Below are 18,498 nucleotides of genomic sequence, written 5' to 3'. Positions count from 1 at the left end.
AGAGTTATTGTACGAGCAGGTTCTATGCAGCCAGTCCGACTACAGGCCCATGCTAAATTAACTCTTCAAAATATTCACTTCAAAATGATAATAATACCACCAAAGAGTTTAAAATCTGTATTATTTTTAGAAAATGTTTTTCCTAGGTAGGACTCCATGGTTTTTTAATTATTTAAAATTATTTCCATCACACAATGCTTCTAATGTATTCTAACATTTATGATATGATAATGTATTCTAACATTTATGATATGATAAAAATCAGTATGTTTGTGATACCATCCATGGTATCAAAGGCAAACTGTCCTTTTTTATTGTTTCATATTCTAACACCCCCGACACACAAAATTGTTTTAGGAGGTTTATGCTATAAAATACAAACTAAGATGAATTAAGTAAAACATTTAGGATTTCTTTTCACTGACATCATGAATCTAAATTGAAAAACAACTATCCCAATATCCAGGCAATAGAATTGTTGATAATTTTAGAAATTACCACAACAGAAAACAAAAACATTCTCTTGAGTACACTTGTTAGCCTTCCATTTTAAATGAGCTTTTTTAGCAAATAAGTGACAAAGTAAGGAGAGAAGTGTGTTTTTAATACAAAAACTGTTTAAAACTACAAAGAAAATCCTAGAATTTCCACTACAAAGAAAACACTGTGACTAACAATAAACAATTCAGACTTTAAACAACACCACTGGAAGAATTTGTTTTTTATATATCAACACTTACCGAATAAATCCTTAGTCTTCATGCAGTGAAGGCTTCTCTACCAGTGATGTAACAAGTTTGCAAACAGTTGTTTTTCCCAGGACACAAACCAGTTACTTACACTGAGTGGTAAACGATTCTGGTTTCATGAATGGCCAACCCTGTGGAGTAAACTAAGCACCTCTAAAAACTTAACAAACCTCTAACAGTTCCTCGACATTTATGAAAGGGGAAGTCCCCAAACCCTACAAAAATCAGGTAAATTCTGAAATAACACTATCACATGGATTTCTCCTGCAGAGTGAAGTCAGGTAAGATAGAACATTATAATTTGCCTCTTCAGGTCCTCTGACTTGTTCCCCATCAATAGAGAACCTATACGTGATCTTGAAAGTCTACTCATAAACTGTACTGTTCACTTCCAAATGTCTGTGCTTCGGCAATGTAACAAGCTCTTAAGGCAGGATGCTCCAGAATCCACAGCAAATATTCATACCTGCTTATGAGAAACCTTTGATCTGGGACCGCTGCAGAAACTGCCTGTACTCATATTAGACAAACTGACAGAAAGCCTGGTACTTACCTGAAGTCTGTTAGAATAATTGACCTTTAATCATCACAGTGATGGAGAGAAACATGTTTCAGGGTATGAGCTAGAAGTTACATCAATGACACGTGTAGAAGGATTAATTTATGTTACCTGTTCTTGCTTCTCCAGCCACCTGTCCACCATTGGGTGACTGGCACTCAGAGATGAGCGAGCATTGTCTCTCTGAAACTGGTGAGACCAGTTACTAGCATCCCGTGGAAGGCTTCTATAGTTTTCATCTTTCTATTCAAAAAGAAACAAAAAGGTGTCTTGTCAAAAAACAGACCTTGCAAATGAACGATGCACTTGGTCTTTCAAAAGTAGCAGAAAAATGATTTTGCAGACTTAAAATATTTTCCCCAAATCTATACAAAATAGCTGACTGAGGACATTTCACCCAGATTAGGCCTCATGAATGCAGTCATCCGTCTAGGGGAAGGGGATATAATGACTAGAGCAGGAAGGCAGACACATGCATATGCGTATAGGAGACGAAACCATTTTCCCTGCACTCGATCCCAAATCAATCTCCACGGGCCAGTTACATGCACCAGAAAACGAAAAGTATTTCTCTACAAGACTGTTGTTCTCTCTCAATCATGGGATGTTCTCTTTTCCTCTTCTTTCTAGTCTTATAATAATATTGTGAGATATTTTCTACAATTCACCAAAAATGTTTAAAATAAGAAAGATTAAGGAACTTACTCTTTATTTACAACTTTGTAGTTGTGTGATTTTGGGCAAGCGACTTAAGATCCTTTAGACTGTTCTGTTAGCTACTTCATGGGTTAGTTGAAGCATTAATTCAAATATCAAATAAAGAAAAAAATTAATCTATCCCAATACAGGGTACATAATAGATGCATAATTGCTCGCCCCAACATGCTTATAGCAAGTGAAGTCTTTAAATAAAAACCTAGTTAGTTGATAAATATTTATTTAGTATGTTCCAAAGCGGGCACCTGGCTGGCTCAGTTGCTTAAGCAAGTTTGCCTTTGGCTCATGTCATGATCTCAGGGTCCTGAGATCAAGCTCCTCCGTGTTGGGCTCCCTGCTCTAAAGGGAGTCTACTACTCCGTCTATCTACTTCTCCTTCTACTCATTCTCCAATCCCTCTCAAAGAAATAAATAAAACCTTTTAAAAAGAAATACATCCCGGGGAGCCCAGGTGGCTCAGTGGGTTAAGCTGCTGCCTTCAGCTCCGGTCATGATCCCAGGGTCCTGGGATTGAGCCCTGCATTGGGCTCTCTGCTCAGTGGGGAACCTGTTTCTCTTCCCCTCTCTCTGCCTGCCTCTCTGCCTACTTGTGATCTCTATCTGTCAAATAAATAAATAACATCTTAAAAAAAAAATACACCCCAAAGCCACCAAATGTTACTGGATGTATCTTTGAAATAATAATGTACAACAATCTGCTTTGGCTTTTGGGCTGCAAAACCTAATTTCAATGTCCTGAAGAGAAATGAGAAGGCTAGGATAAGGCAGAGAAGTCAAACATTCTAGCTCAACACGTAAATCTAAATATTTTCTACAAGGACAAATTTAAAATGCTACCATCAGTTCCCCACTTAAGTGAAGGACCAAAACATTCTCCTTAATAACTTTGTTAAGGATAATCCGGCTGTATACATTATACACATGACTGCTTCTTATTCTTCAATTCTTAATCCATCTGAGCAGCATATACAGAGAAACAAAAAAGTATCATGTAATAGGTTTGCATTGCATAGACCGTAGCAATAGACCAAGATTCTGTTTTCTGCTCCTTTACAAATTCCATCAGAGAGAAAAAAGCTTCAAAATGGATCAATAGTCCTGAACCTATGCCACTATTGTGGTACACAGAAAATATTTTTAGATCTATAAATATTTATCAGTGTAAACTTCAGTATGAAACTTTAAAAGTTTTCTTCTTAGTATACCTAGATAATAAACTAAAACCTCAACAGAGTTAAACATCAGCAGCAAATATTTTTACTAGGAAACCTCTACACATGTCCTACACATGTCAGAAAGCTGTTAACAGAGCACATGACCTCCAACACAAGGAAACCACGAAGATTATGATGCTGCTCCACACCCAGGAATTAGGGACTGACCTTGGTTGCAGGAACATGGAAATGGGAACATAAGCAAAGGACACAGACAAAGGAAAAGAATAAAGCAACAGAAGAAACCAAAGCCCACTGTATCTCAAAATACTAGGAGCTCTGCCTTAAAACTGCTGCGTGGTAACTTGAGAACAAAGCAAAATGAGCTGACTTACTGCCAAGAAATTCAAATTAGTCATAAAGGGTAGATAAATGTATTAAGGGCAGAATCTTCAATGTCCATGGAGGAGGGACTGGGAGCACGGAGACACACAAGTACAGCTTTTATGCCACGATCTTGGGGCTGCTCCCAGTGGCTGACAACCTGGCTTCTCTATTCATTTTCCACCATTAGAGGTGATTACTGCATCAGCTCTACTTTGAAAAAAAAATAACTGAACACAAGGCACTAAAAATCTATTCTGCCTTTTCACTAGGAACTGTATTTCTGGGAAACCAACAGTGCCAGTGGATGAGGCGAAGCTCGTCTTTTCAGAAGAACGCCACGTAGAGCCAACAGAATAATGAAGAGATTTAGAAAAATCACCATCTTCAGCTCCTAATGAAATAACTCATTCAGGCAAAGATAACCAACGGACGCTGGAGCTGTTAGTGAAGAGTGGACAGTGAGCTGGGTGTTCAGACAAAGACGAAATACAACTTACAAAGGGAAAAGCGGATCTTGAAAACAAAGAAACCAGAAGACACAAAATGCTCACTTTCCTTGGTATCTACAAATCCAGGCTGTGAGTGGTACATTCTTTTGATTCCTTTTGAATCTCCACCATTCTTTTTCTTGCCTGCAATGGCCCTTAAGAGCTTATCTATGGCCTGCTCACTCCTGTCTCCTCAGCCAACTCCTCCCTCCCGACAACTTCTAGGCACTGAATTCAGGATCTAAATTTCCAATCGGCCATCCCCAAAAATACCTCCAAATCAACAGATTCAAAATGAAACTTGCTTACACTATCAATTCCGGTGCCCTCCTGAAAAATAACCATCATGCTCTGTACCTCTTTCGACCCAATCTCTCATCTGAAGCCAGTACAGCAGCCTTCGAACCCGAGGCTGATCCCCGCCTTAACCTCTCCAGCAATGTTCTCTGCCACCTCCCACAGACAACTGTACTAAAATGTGCGCTGGAGGAGCACCTGGAGGCTCAATCGTGAACCATCTGCCTTCGACTTGGGTCATGATCCCAGGGTTCTGGGGTCGAGCCCCGCATCAAGCTCCCTGCTAGGCAGAAAGCCTGCTTTCCCTCGCCTACTCCCCCTGCTTGTGTTCCCTCTCTCACTGTTTCTCTGTCAAATATATAAGTAAAATCTTAAAAAAAAAAAAAAAAAAAGAAGTACGCTGGAGCACATCACGTGTGGGGCAGACACCACAGCTAGCCCGGAGGAACCTGCGCACAATCATGCTCAAGGTGCCACACGCCTCTTCGCCTTCACTTAAGCTCTTTTGGAGCCTAGACTCCAATACCATTTCTTCTTGTAAGATCTTTTCCCATTTTTCAACACCCAATGCAATCGCGATTTTCTCTAAGAAAGATTCTTGGACTTTCAACAGACATTTGCATGTCATGCTTTTTGTTACCACTATCTTCTAATTTTACTTCTAATTACAGTTCTGACTTAGAATTTAGTTAATTTTTTAAATTGCTATTTCCACTATTCCAGCAAAACCGAGGGAGAAGATCACCATTCACCTCTAAACTCAAGCACTTAGCTCAGTGGCCTATACCAACATGAAGGGCTTTTTCTTCAAAACGCATTGTATTTCCTATTTTCACATGGTTCAGATGCCCAGAATTTTCAAAGAACACTTCTATAAGTTGTTCTAAAAATTAATAAGTGAATGCTTTCAAAAAGCATCATGATAAGCATCAGTGAAATGCATTTGCACTGAAATATAATGATTGTACTTTTAGATTTATACAAGATGTGTAACTCTGTTTTACGCCCATTTCAATTTAATGTCACACCTACAATATACAATGTCTGTGGATAATGTGATTACTTCCAATTGCATCCAAAAAGCAGTGTGACATTTCTCCATTTTCATCAATTATGACATGTAATTCATGTTTTAGGCCATCACAAAGTAATCAGATTAAAGGAGATAAGAGCTATAGATTTAAAAAAAAAAATCTGTCCTCTTGAACTCCACCCGAAAAACTCAATTTTATATTTACAGAATCAACTTTGAGTAGTTAATAGATAACAAAAATAAAATTAACCCCTCATACCAAAAAAGTTTTCCTAATTCAATAGTGTTATGGTAATGTCAATAATGAATTCATGCATTAATTTATAAGGTATGAGAAGCCCAGCTGAAGTATCTTAGTCTCTGTCAAGAAAGCAAAGAATTTCTAAAATGTATTAGGAATCACTATGCAATATATACTTTAGTTTGTGGATAGCAACATGTAGGCACTACTCGCATTGCACTCATGATGTTCTTCACAATCCTGAGCTTGATCCAAAGTTCATACAAAGACTGGAGTCCTATAAAGTTGTGATTCTGTATTTATGGGTATATCAGCAAACACCATAACATGCAATATGATCTCTCCTTTACAATACATGCTTGGATATTCATGATTTCCAATTGAAATGTATAAAGTACATACTATTTTCAGCTTAAAAATATTTATTTTGGTGTAAATGATTTTAGAAACCTAGTAGTCTTAAATTTGGTGATCTGAAGAGGCACCTGCACCCCAGTATTTACACAGTGATGTCCACAACAGCCAAACTACGGAAAGAGCCCAGATGTCCACCAAGAGATAAATGGATAAAGATGATGTGGGTTGTGGGTGGGGTGTGTGTGTGTGTGTGTGTGTGTGTGTGTGTGTGTGTGAGATAATGGAATATTACTAAGCCATCAAAAAGGAAATCTCGCCATTTGCAATGACGTGGATGGAACTGGAGGGTATTATGACAAGCGAGATAAGTCAATCAGAAAAAGAAAATTATCATATGATCTCACTTACAGGTGGAATTTAAGAAACATAACAAAGGATTGTAGGGGCAAGAGAGGAAAAAATAAAACAAGATGAAATCAGAGAGGGAGATAAAACTCTTAATCATGGGAAACAAACTGGAGAGGAGGGAGGTGGGGGGGGAAGGGGTAACTGGGTGACAGACATTAAGCAGGACATGTGATGTAATGAGCACTGGGAATTATATAAGACTGATGAATCACTGACCTCCACCTCTGAAACCAATAATATATCATATGTTAATTAACTTAATTTAAATGAAAATAAAGTTTTTAAAATAAATAAATGCCATATCCTCTAGCAAACCCAACTACATTGTAAGCTTCAGAGAAAGGACCATCTTCCTACCCCTACCCATGATGTCCAGCACTGAGCCTTTCCGAAAGTAGGTATCCAGCAAATATTTAATGTACTTAACAGAAGAAGCAGCTATGAGAGATCATAATAATAAACACAAAAAAGAATTAAAAAAAAAAAAACTCATTGTAAGCATTGCACTGACATTTAAATATTTGAACTCAGAAAGATCTGATGAGCATTTCTCAAAACATTCCCGAACTCATTGATTCTGATTAGCAATGAACCTAAACTTACTACCTATGTGAACTTTGAGTAGGAGTGCCTGACAGGACATATTGATAAACATACTGCTTTCTTCTTCCAAATTATATATGTTAATTTATTTTTGAAAAGAATTTTCTCTTAGTTTATTTGTGAGTTTGCATTCCTATGTTCCCATTTTTAAATAAAAAATAAAAGTTAAAAAAATTTTAAAGACGAAGTATGAAGGCATTTCCTTCATTTGTTTTTGAAAGAAAGGAATGTCTGTAGATGTATAAACAACAACGACAAAAACAAATGGTAGTCTTAATATATCTATGCAGATTATCTACATATTTAATGGATCAGACTATCATCAGCTACCAAAAAAGTGAACATTTTTAAGTTAAATGTATTTTATAAACCTGTACTTTCTAACCTAAAGGGAAAAAAAAAAAACAACAAAAATCTTTGCCATTAATATTTTTGTAACAAGTCAGAGCTGCATTTATTTAAAAAAAAACAAAACTGGAGAATGTGACTTTAAATCTATTTCATTCTATGATCAAATTAATGCCTCCGTTCTGTATATTTCTGTTTTCCAAAGTAAAAACAGAAATCTTTTTCATTAGACTTAGAAAAATCTGTCAGTAGTACCAATATGCAAAATCCAAATGATTATTAAATTTGCTAATGACAAAAAATAATCTATTATAGTAAAGCCACTACTACTTTATCTAACAATTTTTATAAGAAAAATACCATAAGGAATTACTCTCCTTTATTTTTTAATTACAATTTTAATCCTTCACTCATGAGGCTGTCCCAAACAGCCATTCAGCTTTGCTTTCCCTCTTGCCAGAAAAAAACAGATGTTCCTGCTGTGATCAGGGATTTTCCTTATCATCTAAATGTACTGCCATATCATCAGGTGTCAAAAAGCCACCCAGGCTGAGAAATGCATATTAATTTTCTGCTCCCTGGTAGCAGTACCCTAGTTATGCAGTAAATCTTTCAGGATAGGGAAAGGAACTGTCCTCTCTCCCCCATCACTCCTCTCCAAGCCAATTACAATTCAATAAAAAGAAACCACACAGAACCCACCCAGGGCCTTGGGATAGGAGCTTATTCCTTTCATACTAAGCTGAAACTCCAAAGCTTTATCTCTCAGAAACAGCTACTTAGCTGATGGTCAGATTCCTTGGCAAGCCTAAATCCTTATGTTGCAGAAATATAGGAATATTTCAAGAACGTTACAGAAATACCAGATATTTCTATGTTAGTTTAAGAAACCCAACTACAGCTCTACTTTTTTTCAATGCAAAAATTCCAAACACCTTTTTAAAAACCATTAGGAATTGTGTCATTTTGACATGCCGAACGTTCAGTGCATATAAATTTAACTTTTGTACCCTCTATATAAGCATCCTATGGTTTCAAATATCCCCATGCAGTTTTCAGATTTTAAGTTTACAACTATTTTTCAACTCAGCAATCCTAGAACTCAATTTTCTGTGTTATCATTTCCCTAAGAAATGATACACAGACACCAAAGAAACTATTTTCAGAATGTCTAACCTGAAATTGTAAGACTGAAGTGAAATTAGTAATGATGGTTTAGAATTTTTTTTTAATTACATAAAGTTTGCTAAAATTACCAGTAATCACATTGTTGGGTCAATATAACAGACCCATTCTGGTCTCTATGCCCAGAGTTTACCTTGTGTGCTTCCTGATAGCTATATCAGAGCATGACCTTGGAAGCAAGGTCAAGGCTAACGCGTAGCAGAAGAAAACAACCATAAAATGGTCTGTAAATAGGATTTTTATCAATGTACTTTTCTGACCTTCAAATCGTCCTCTAGTTAATAAATGAGAAAGAACAAAAAAAGAGAGAGAGACATGGGATTGGGAATAAACTGACTCACACAAAAAATAATAGATTCAATAAACAACCTATAAATGAAGGCAGAAGGTTTGGCCATCACTGTCCATTTAAACCAACTACATGCCTATTAATATACTTTTTTAAATAAAGAAACACAGGGTTTTATTCCAAACACAGTATTATCACCACTTATCCCAGACACGTGTCTGTATAATGAACTTTATTTGAAATCCATGGTGACCAATTTCCTACATGAAATGCCCCCTGTGTTACTGATCTGAGGTCAAGGAAATTCATCCCCATATTAGCTAAGCCCATATTCTCTGTAATTCCTGCATATATAAAAAAGTATAATCACTTTTTTGGTGGGTAGACAGGTATCTCCTACTCTCCTTTTAGGTAATTGCTTTCTTCCACATTCTTAATCATTTTTTAAAAATTATTATTTGGCAGAAAGAGATCACAAGTAGGCAGAAAGGCAGGCAGAGAGAGGAAGGGAAGCAGGCTCCCTGCTGAGCAGAGCGCCTGATGTGGGGCTTGAACCCAGGACCCCAGGATCATGACCTGAGCCGAAGGCAGAGGCTTTAACCCACTGAGCCACCCAGGCACCCCACCACATTCTTATTCATTAATGAAAGGACTAAAGAAATAAAAGAAGGAGTCTGTATCTACAAATCTGTTCTTACTCCGGAACAAAATTGTAACAAGACAAAGAGGAAATTCAAACATCCATACGTTTCTGTCAAAATTCTATTAGTAGGCTACATATCATTAGTGATAGTCTACTAAGGTGTGGTACAATTTGTGATGAGACATTGATTATACTTATACTGTAACTTTTTAAAAATTAAAAAATGAAAAAAAATCAAAATGCAGATATTTCTGAATGCTAAAACATTTATTAGAGTACCTCTGTAGCTCAAATTTCATTAACACATAATTTATTTTTACACCTCTATTTTTCCATTCTAAACTGAGTTTAAATTTTGAAGAATTAGCAGCAAAAATTGAAAATGACTTATCCAAGCAGATTTTATTTTTATTATTGTGCAAAATCAAAACTCCGATAATGTACATCAAATTTTACTAGTTTTTTTCCCTTTGAAATATTAAAGGTACAAAGTTCTTAAAATTCATTCTGACCTGAAAAATCTGTCTTTGCAGTCTTTACAACATGTGTTTAGTAGCTTCTAGATCACAGAATTCCATTTAGTTCAGTGGGACACTCAAGAATGCTGAATATGCCAGGGGGGAAAAATTCTTGTTTAGAACGCTACAGAAAGTACACATTTGAAAATCATGATTAATTTGCAAGTAAGTTTCCTGTCACGGACCAAATCCTTCTGGTTGGTATGCTGACAAAACCAGAAGTATAACATTTTAGTTTTACTCACAACTTGCAACTAACCAGTAACTCAGTAACTGCTGTAACATCAGATAAGAAAAATAACCCCCCAGAGCACGGACCTGCTCTGGGTATCAACATTAAGGGATCCATTATGAAAACCAGTCGGCCAAATATCTCACAGAGATGCAGGCCAACTTACAAAGGCCGTGACATTTCCAGAGGTGACCATGAGGGCACAGATTTCTCTGAAGCCACCAGAACTGGTCATGGAGCAGACAAGGATATCTAAGAGGAAAGAGATCAGCAAAACTCAGCCTCATTCAGGCTATTTATTTGAAACTCTTTCTTCCGTTGTTTTTAATCCATCTCAACAGTTCAGAATACCGTGAAAAACTTTAGATCCAGATTTTTAAATCTGGAAGGAGAAAAGTGAGAGACTATTCAGCTTAACCTCTTACCATCTAAAAAGCAGAAACAGAGGCTGAGAGAAGTTGCAACAAATGTTCTGTGGGGATGAGGGTGAGTAACCAGTTCCCAGCGTTTTATCTACCCATTTCAATGTCCAATGTCTGAGCAATGAATTCTAACCCTCATGCGATAAACCAGGAACCGTGGTTTACCTGGGTAACGATGGTAATTTCTGAGATCCAGCCATTCCCACAAAATGACCCTCTCCCAACAGAAAAGTATCCCTTGAGTTCTTGTACATAAACTAGGGCAAAGCCAATATATAATCTTGTATCACAAATTATATTTACAAGAGAGATGGTTGGCTCCCTGATAAACACTGCCTAGTCTCAGGAATAATTAGGAGTAAAATGTTTGCTTTAAAATGGTTTTAAATTGGGGCACCTGGGTGGCTCAATCCCTAAGTGACCAACTCTTCGTTTCAGCCCAGGCTGTGATCCCACAGATCTCAAGACAGAGCCTCATACCGGGCTCCATGCTCCACAGGGAGTCAGTCTGAGGATTCTCTCCCTCTCCACCCCTGCCCCTACACACTCAAGCGTGCACATGTGTGCTCGTATACGTTCCCTCCTTCTCTCTCTCTCTCTCTCTCAAATAAATCTTTTTTTTTTTTATTTAAATGGTTTTAAAACAATCTCTTTCCAGGTATAACTGGGATTATCTCCTTTATCCTTTGAAAACATCAGTAAGAACATAAGGAGAAGGTAGCCTGGAAGGATAGTTTAGTATTTTTCAAATTACAAAAACATTATCCCCATCTGGATTCTGAGGAACTAAGGAAAATAACTACAAGGGAAGCAGTGATAATAGGCGCTCCCATTTTATTTCTTGCACAGTACTTCATAAAAACCAACATGACTGGGGCACCTCGGCGGCTCAGTCGGCTAAGCGCCAGACTCTTGATCTCAAATCATGATCTCAGGATTGTGGGATAGAGCCCCATCCAGCTCTACCCTGGCTGTGAAACCTGCTTAGGATTCATATTCTCTTTCCCTCTGTCTCTCTCAGAGACAAAAAACAAAACAAAAATGTCACCCAATTGCCATATGGCCACAGGCATTCCACAATCAGAAAGTATACGGAATGGAGAAAAGAGACCACCATTTTTTACCCTGTTCTTTCTTTTTTTTTTTTTTAAGATTTTTTTTTTTATTTTTTATTTCTTTGACAGAGAGAGACTCAGTGAGAGAGGGAACACAAGGAGGGGGAGTGGGCGAGAGAGAAGCAGGCTTCCTGCCAAGCAGGGAGCCCTATACGGGGCTCGATCCCAGGATCCAGGGATCATGACCCAAGTTGAAGATGGAGCCACCCAGGTGTCCCTACCCTGCTCTTTCAACAAAGGCAAGTGTATACGAACAAAATAAATATAAGTATTTCAGGTCAGGTTACATTTTGAAGAGCCTGGCTCATTTTCCAAAACTACAATAAAAATGAAGAGCAACATTTGACTAACGCTGCTTGACTCTGAAAAACACATTTAAATCTGAAACAATTTTAAAACATTTTAGAAAGTGCTACATATTTCTTATTTTGACAGCAAGAAATACCTATCCACATTTCGTTTTCTTTCAAAAACATGTACCTCTAAACGTTTGTATCGCCATGCTAAAATTATAAATAACAATAGCATTTTGCATCAGGAGCAATTTGCACAACACCAAGAGATGAAGGGAACAGATGCCAGGGATGAAAGGGAGAAAGTAAAATACTTAGAGTAGTTGCCTAATCCCAAAATATCTACAATCTTACACATTATCTAAATGTGCAACATGAATTTTTTATATTTACCTAAATGTTCTTCATGTTAATTTAAAAGCAATATATATATATATATATATATTCAAAGAAATCACTAAAACTTGAAAAATCAAGATAACTAGCTACATAACTAGCCTGCCAATGTAAATATTAGCACTCCCTTCTTATATTTTTCGGTGTACAATCATAACTTCAATGACCTGAGCAGATTAACGAACAACTGAGTAATTTCTGTGCAAATCCCTAGGTACAGTTAACGATTTGACTCTTAACGTTTTTCCCTTACTTGTGAAATTGCCTCCTCAGGTAAATATCTCCACAGATTTTTTAAAACGAAGAAAAAATATTTTCACTTATCAAAATCCCATCCTATTTATGCTCCTCATACAACCATAATGACTTTTCTGGAGAATTCCATCTCCACACAAAAAGCATTTATCATAAAGAAATTGAGAGCTCAAACTTCTAAAGAATTAAGTCCTTCTCTCCTACCTATCAGCAGAAAAATCATGTTCTCTAAGCTGGATATTAATTTTCAAGGAATCCGTTTTTCTTCCTGAATGATAACTGAAAATCACAACTTTAAAAAACATGATTCCAGAAAATTTGGAGTACTTCTTATTGAAACCCCCTTCTGTCTCCCCCTCAAAACCTTAACAATTTGAATAAAGGGAAAACAAAACAGCTGTTGTAGCAGAATGACTCGACAAAAATTAAAGACACGAGTGGGAGTACCCAGCCATAAGAATGCAGCAGGTGTAAGACCGGTAAGCATTTCTCAAATTCAGTCCTGTCATAGGGAAGGCTACCAACCATCAATCCCTAGTAATAAAATCAGTTGAAAAGCTTTCATTAGAACTCATTTCCATGGGCACTTGGGTGGCTCAGTTGGTTAAGCCTCTGCCTTTGGCTCAGGTAATGATCTCAAGGTCCTGGGATTGAGCCCCAAATTGCATTCTCTGCTCAGCAGGGAGCCTGCTTCCCCCTCTCTCTGCCTGCCTCTCTGCCTACTTGTGATCTCTGTCTGTCAAATAAATAAATAAAACCTTTTTTTTTTTTTAAAAGAACTCATTTCCAAAGAGAAAAATACATCTCTGACAATGACCAGGTGTGTTCAAGGGTTCACAGAGACCTGTGGCTGAGTCCTGGTTCCACACATGCCAGGTACCTGTGCCTGAACTGCTATCTCTAATTCTCAGCCCAAAATGTGGGTGACACCATATGCCTTGGAAAACTGGGTTTTAAAGACTTCTTGGGATGGAAAAAAATTTAGATTTCCTGAAAAGTTGTGAAAATAGTACAGAATCCCTACCCACTCTTCACCCAACTTCCTCCAATGTTAACATCTTACATAACCTTGGTATAGTTGTCCAAACTAAGAAATCAACACTGATATAATACTATTAACTACACTAACAGATGTATTTGCAATCCATCTGTTCCCCCCAACCCCCACTAATGCCCTTGTTTCATGCCAGGATCCCAAATTGTATTAAATCCTCACATCCCCTTAATTTCCTCTGACCTGGGACAGTTTTTCAGTCCTTCCTAATTTTTTTTATGACCACAATATTCTTGAAGAATACTGGTGAGGTACCTCATAGAATGTCCCTCAGTTTTTGGTTTGTCCTGAGATTCCTGACAATTAAACTGGAGTTATGAGTTCTGGGGAAAACTCCACTGAGGTGAAATGTCCATGCCATTGTACCATTTCAAGGGTTCACGATATCACCATGACTTATCATTAGTGATATTAACCTTGGTCACTTGGTTAAGGTAAGTCTGTCACTTCTCCACTAAAAAGTTAGTATTTTTCACATTCCTTCCTCTCTTCTTAGGAAACAAGTATTAAGTACAGCCAATTCTCAAAAAGAGGGGAATTAAGATCCCCACCTTCTGGAGGGGGACATATTACTTCTACTATTTAGAACTCTTCTGTAAGAAAATTTGTCCCCTTTTTTCCCATTCACTTTTTATTTAGTCATTTATTAGTATCAGTATAGTCTTATGGATATTTATTTTGGTCTTTGGATTACAGTCCAACTATATCTTTATTTTCTCTGCTGTCACTAATGCACATAAAATATCAAGAAGAAGGCCAAATATATAAATTCTCAATAATAATAATATCAAACACAAGGATTAGAGAAAATAGACAAACACAAAGAATTCCTCAAAAAGGGGGCAGAAATGGAGATCAGTTAACATAATCACATTATTAGTACAGATATTCATGAAGCTAGCATACTTTTACTTAAGACTAAGATGTTAAGATATAATACAGACTTGGTGAGGTTTTACCAAAATATGCCAGATCTAATAATAAACACATGCTCATTATTCTTATATTCATGTATAACACAAAGACTTAAAGGAGATAAAAATAAAAAGGTTATTGTGAAATATTTTACAGTTTAAATTGTTCAACTAAATGAACAATGGCAGGGACCCCTGGGTGGCTCAGTCAGTTAATAGTCCAACTTTCTGATTTTGGCTCAGGTCATGATTTTAGGGTCATGGGATAGTGGGGAGTCAGGCTCTGCACTCAGCATGGGGATTCTCTCTTCCTCTCCCTCTGCACCTCCCTGCTCATGCAGGCATGCACACACACTCTCTAAATAAATAAGTAAATCTTAATAAAAAAATTTAAAAATTAAATAACTGGGCAGTGTATAAAGTCTGTAAGCATGTTGAGATGTGGGAAGATACTTGTCAAAAGCAGAATCTGAAACTGCAAAATCGAGATTCACATCACAACTTTATCACTGAACAGCTGGCTTAACTATTAGGTGACCTATTTAACCTCTTGGCTTTACCTCTTCATCAATAAAATGGGAACACCAACCACACTTATACAGTAGAAGGGGATTAAATGAGATATATCATGTAACACACCAATCACATTCTCTGACAAGAAGTACTCAAGACAACGTGGCTATGATTATGTGAAAATATCAAAACCTCAAAAATGGATACAGTTTAGGGATGAGATCGATGGAAACCACTTCTACCCCCACACTGCAAAAAACCTTGACTGAAATGCACTTCTCTAAAGGCAGATGGGAACACAAGGGCACCTGGAATCCATGCAAATTAAAACCAAGTTTGCCAGAGCAGCTAGAATGCAAGTGGCAGAGGGCTCTGGCCCTGAGCAGTCCCATCCTCTACTTTTTCTGTTAACAGCAGGACCTGAAGTGACTACATCTAACTTTGTGACTTGAAGGAACTATGCTTATAAGCCAAAGTATCAAAGATTAAAAACAAAAACCAAGTTAAAAAGATGAAATAAGGCCAAAATATTTTTAAGTGTATAAAAGCCATGCAAATGTTTGTTCAAATATAAGTCAATCAATGTCATTTCCCAGTTCTCTCCCCCCAAGTCAAGAAAAACAGGGGTAACGCATTCATTTCCCCCTCTATTCTATGTAACTTTGAGGGTACTCAATAAAGATTTTCACATTACTTAGGTTTCTGGAATGGTTTGTGAACTCTAAAAATACCACATCCAGGCTCAAAAATTTTCTCAATAGCACCTTAGGATTTTATAACTTTGAACACAAATTATAATATTCAAAGCAAGTGAAGATAGATTATATCCCTACCGGTGACACAGAAATAGATGAGACCAGGTTATTAACAACTCTTACTAGGTGCGCTTGGCAGTTGAAGCCAGCCTATTGTAGAAATGATTATAACCATCACTTACTAAAAGCACACAACTGTACTGCAATCAAATGAAGATCTTTTAATATGCAAAATAGGAGGGTGAAATTTATAGTTTCAGAGGCCTTTAACGGGAAATACAAATGTTGCAGTAGAACGGTCTAACATTTAAGTCTCAGTTGGATCTCCCTTGAAGCTAATGCCCCAGAAAATTAAACACAGCTATAGGTCTCTCGCAGAGGAAACATGTGGTTTTAGGGGATGATCTCAGCTCATCCTTTGAGGTTTTTAGATGATTACTGTAACTAGCTAACATCTACGATTGGCTCACAAATGACAAAAGACAGACAATGTTTTTCAATAGCCACCTGGTCAAATGTACTAGCTTAAAAATGAAATAGCATACTCAAATGTACCAATATGACTGGACTTATGCGTTAGAAAGCATAAAGGAGAAGCAGCGACTCCGAAGCCAAATGGTTGAGAAGGGGGATGAGGCAGCAAATAAAGAGGTAAACACAGACTAAAACTCTGTAAAAGATGAATGAATGAATGAATGAATGAATGAGCAAGCAAGCGGCTATTTTAGAGTATCATGAGGTAGGAGCCAATGTTAACTAGTACACTGTCAGCATAGAAACCGCCAAAGTTTTCTGACTCTGAATAAAACAAGGAGTGGGCACTTTCTGGAAGTCCCTTGTGTTTGAATTAGCATTGGTGACTTCACTGAATTAGCATGGTAATGGGAACACGGTGCCTTGACCCGATGTATTGAAATGCACTTTCAACTAAGATTGGGGGTGGAGGACAATATGCCAAGGAAGGAGAGACAGGTACACTATTTGTATCAGAGCTTCTATTTAGAAAATATACGTCCGATTCTAGTTGGGCACGGACAGGATAGGACCCAACATCGCAGCAAGTTGTTAGATTACTTTTATTTAAAACTCAAAAAAATTTTTCATTTTAATGGACTTTTGATTAAAAATGATAAATTTGAGCAATCTAAGTATGAGAAGTGAAATATCACAAAACCAAATGCGGTAAATGTTCCAGACTCTATTCTGCTATGATAGGAAAATTAGCCTAAAAGAAGACATCTCAAAATAGACATAATACTCTTATTTACCCTCTCCTAACAGGCAAACAAACACACTTCCTTTTCAGCTGAACTTCAGTTCTCAAAAAAAAAAAAAAAAGACTGTGCCCTGAAGTCAGTAAAGCAGCTTTAAGTAAACACACAAATCTCCTGAAATAGGTAAATGAATCCATCACTACAAGTGTATTTCATCTTTTTAAAGTTCACAGGTGATTCTGATGCAGAGCCGAATGGGAGCCATTAACGTCTATAGTACGATAGTAAGTTCCAGAACTCAGGAACAGTACCACTTGCTTCTTTTTCTTTATCTTCCCCCTCATTGCATAGCTCACTCCATCTGGGCCTCCTCACAGTGCTTTATACAACATAAGTACTTCACACTTTATTAGTCATGAATGTATGAGAAACAATTATCAGTAGCTTTAAAAATATCCATTCCTTTGGTCAAATAAGCCTACTTCAGGAATCTGTTCTAAGAAAATAATAAGAGATGTCAATATAAATTAATATATTAGGATCTTTTTTGAAGGGTACTTCTAAAGGTTACTTATTAGAGAGAAAAAAAAAATTGGCGAAGTATAAATGTCAAGCAACAGGAAAGTCACCAAATAAAATAATAGACACCAACTACAAAAAAAAAATCAGTACATAAAAGAACATTATGCAAGCTATCTATATTTATGACATGGGAAAATGCTCTCAATATAGGACAAAATTAGGAAAAAAAAAAAAGTCAAGAATGGATGATTCCCCACTGGTAATAGGGACAGCCACCAACTATACAGAGCTCTGCTCCAGAGTCCCAAGTCAATACACCAGACTGTCAATAACACTTATCTACACCATTCCAAATTACTTACTTGCTTCTTTATACTTTTCATTACTTTATAAATGCAAAGAGCAAACAGTAGTATTATAAAAAAAAAGACTATGGGGAAATCTTAAAATATACTACAGAAATGTTTCTTTAAGTATTTTTCTAAAGTTAGAAGAAATATCTCTTCTAAGGAACAGAAAAAAAAGATGACAAAGACAATTAAGACAGCAACTCTTCCAGGAGCTTGTGTATATGAGGAGAACTGGACAGATACCAAACATGTCAAGCAACTAAGAAATAATAAATCCAGGGTGTCAGAAATATTCTAAAGTCTCTTAAGAACTTTAAAAATAAAAATTTACAAGACAGTGATGCTAATATAAAATGTTGTCTTATGACAACATGACTTTCTTCCCCTTACATCAAGATATGTTTTTTTCTTTTTTTTTTTTTTTAAGATTTCATTCATTTATTTGACAGAGATCACAAGTAGGCAGAGAGGCAGACAGAGAGAGGGG

The 18,498-nt window shown here is 36.9% G+C and overlaps 1 protein-coding gene across 28 annotated transcripts in view; it reads right to left on the bottom strand.

The window, feature by feature from the left end:
- Positions 1-18,498, bottom strand: part of PARD3 (par-3 family cell polarity regulator) — a 649,140-nt gene that overhangs the window by 329,151 nt on the left and 301,491 nt on the right. For all 28 annotated transcript variants that reach the window (XM_082739708.1, XM_082739698.1, XM_082739709.1 and 25 more), the window contains exon 5: positions 1,420-1,551. In XM_082739708.1, the coding sequence (XP_082595834.1) occupies positions 1,420-1,551 (132 nt within the window). The remainder of the gene's footprint in view (positions 1-1,419; positions 1,552-18,498) is intronic.

Source organism: Mustela nivalis, assembly GCF_964662115.1.
Source record: "Mustela nivalis genome assembly, chromosome: 7".
Classification (NCBI taxonomy): domain Eukaryota; kingdom Metazoa; phylum Chordata; class Mammalia; order Carnivora; family Mustelidae; genus Mustela; species Mustela nivalis.
Note: the sequence above shows the minus strand (reverse complement) of the source record. Positions and strands in the feature narration are given on the sequence as shown.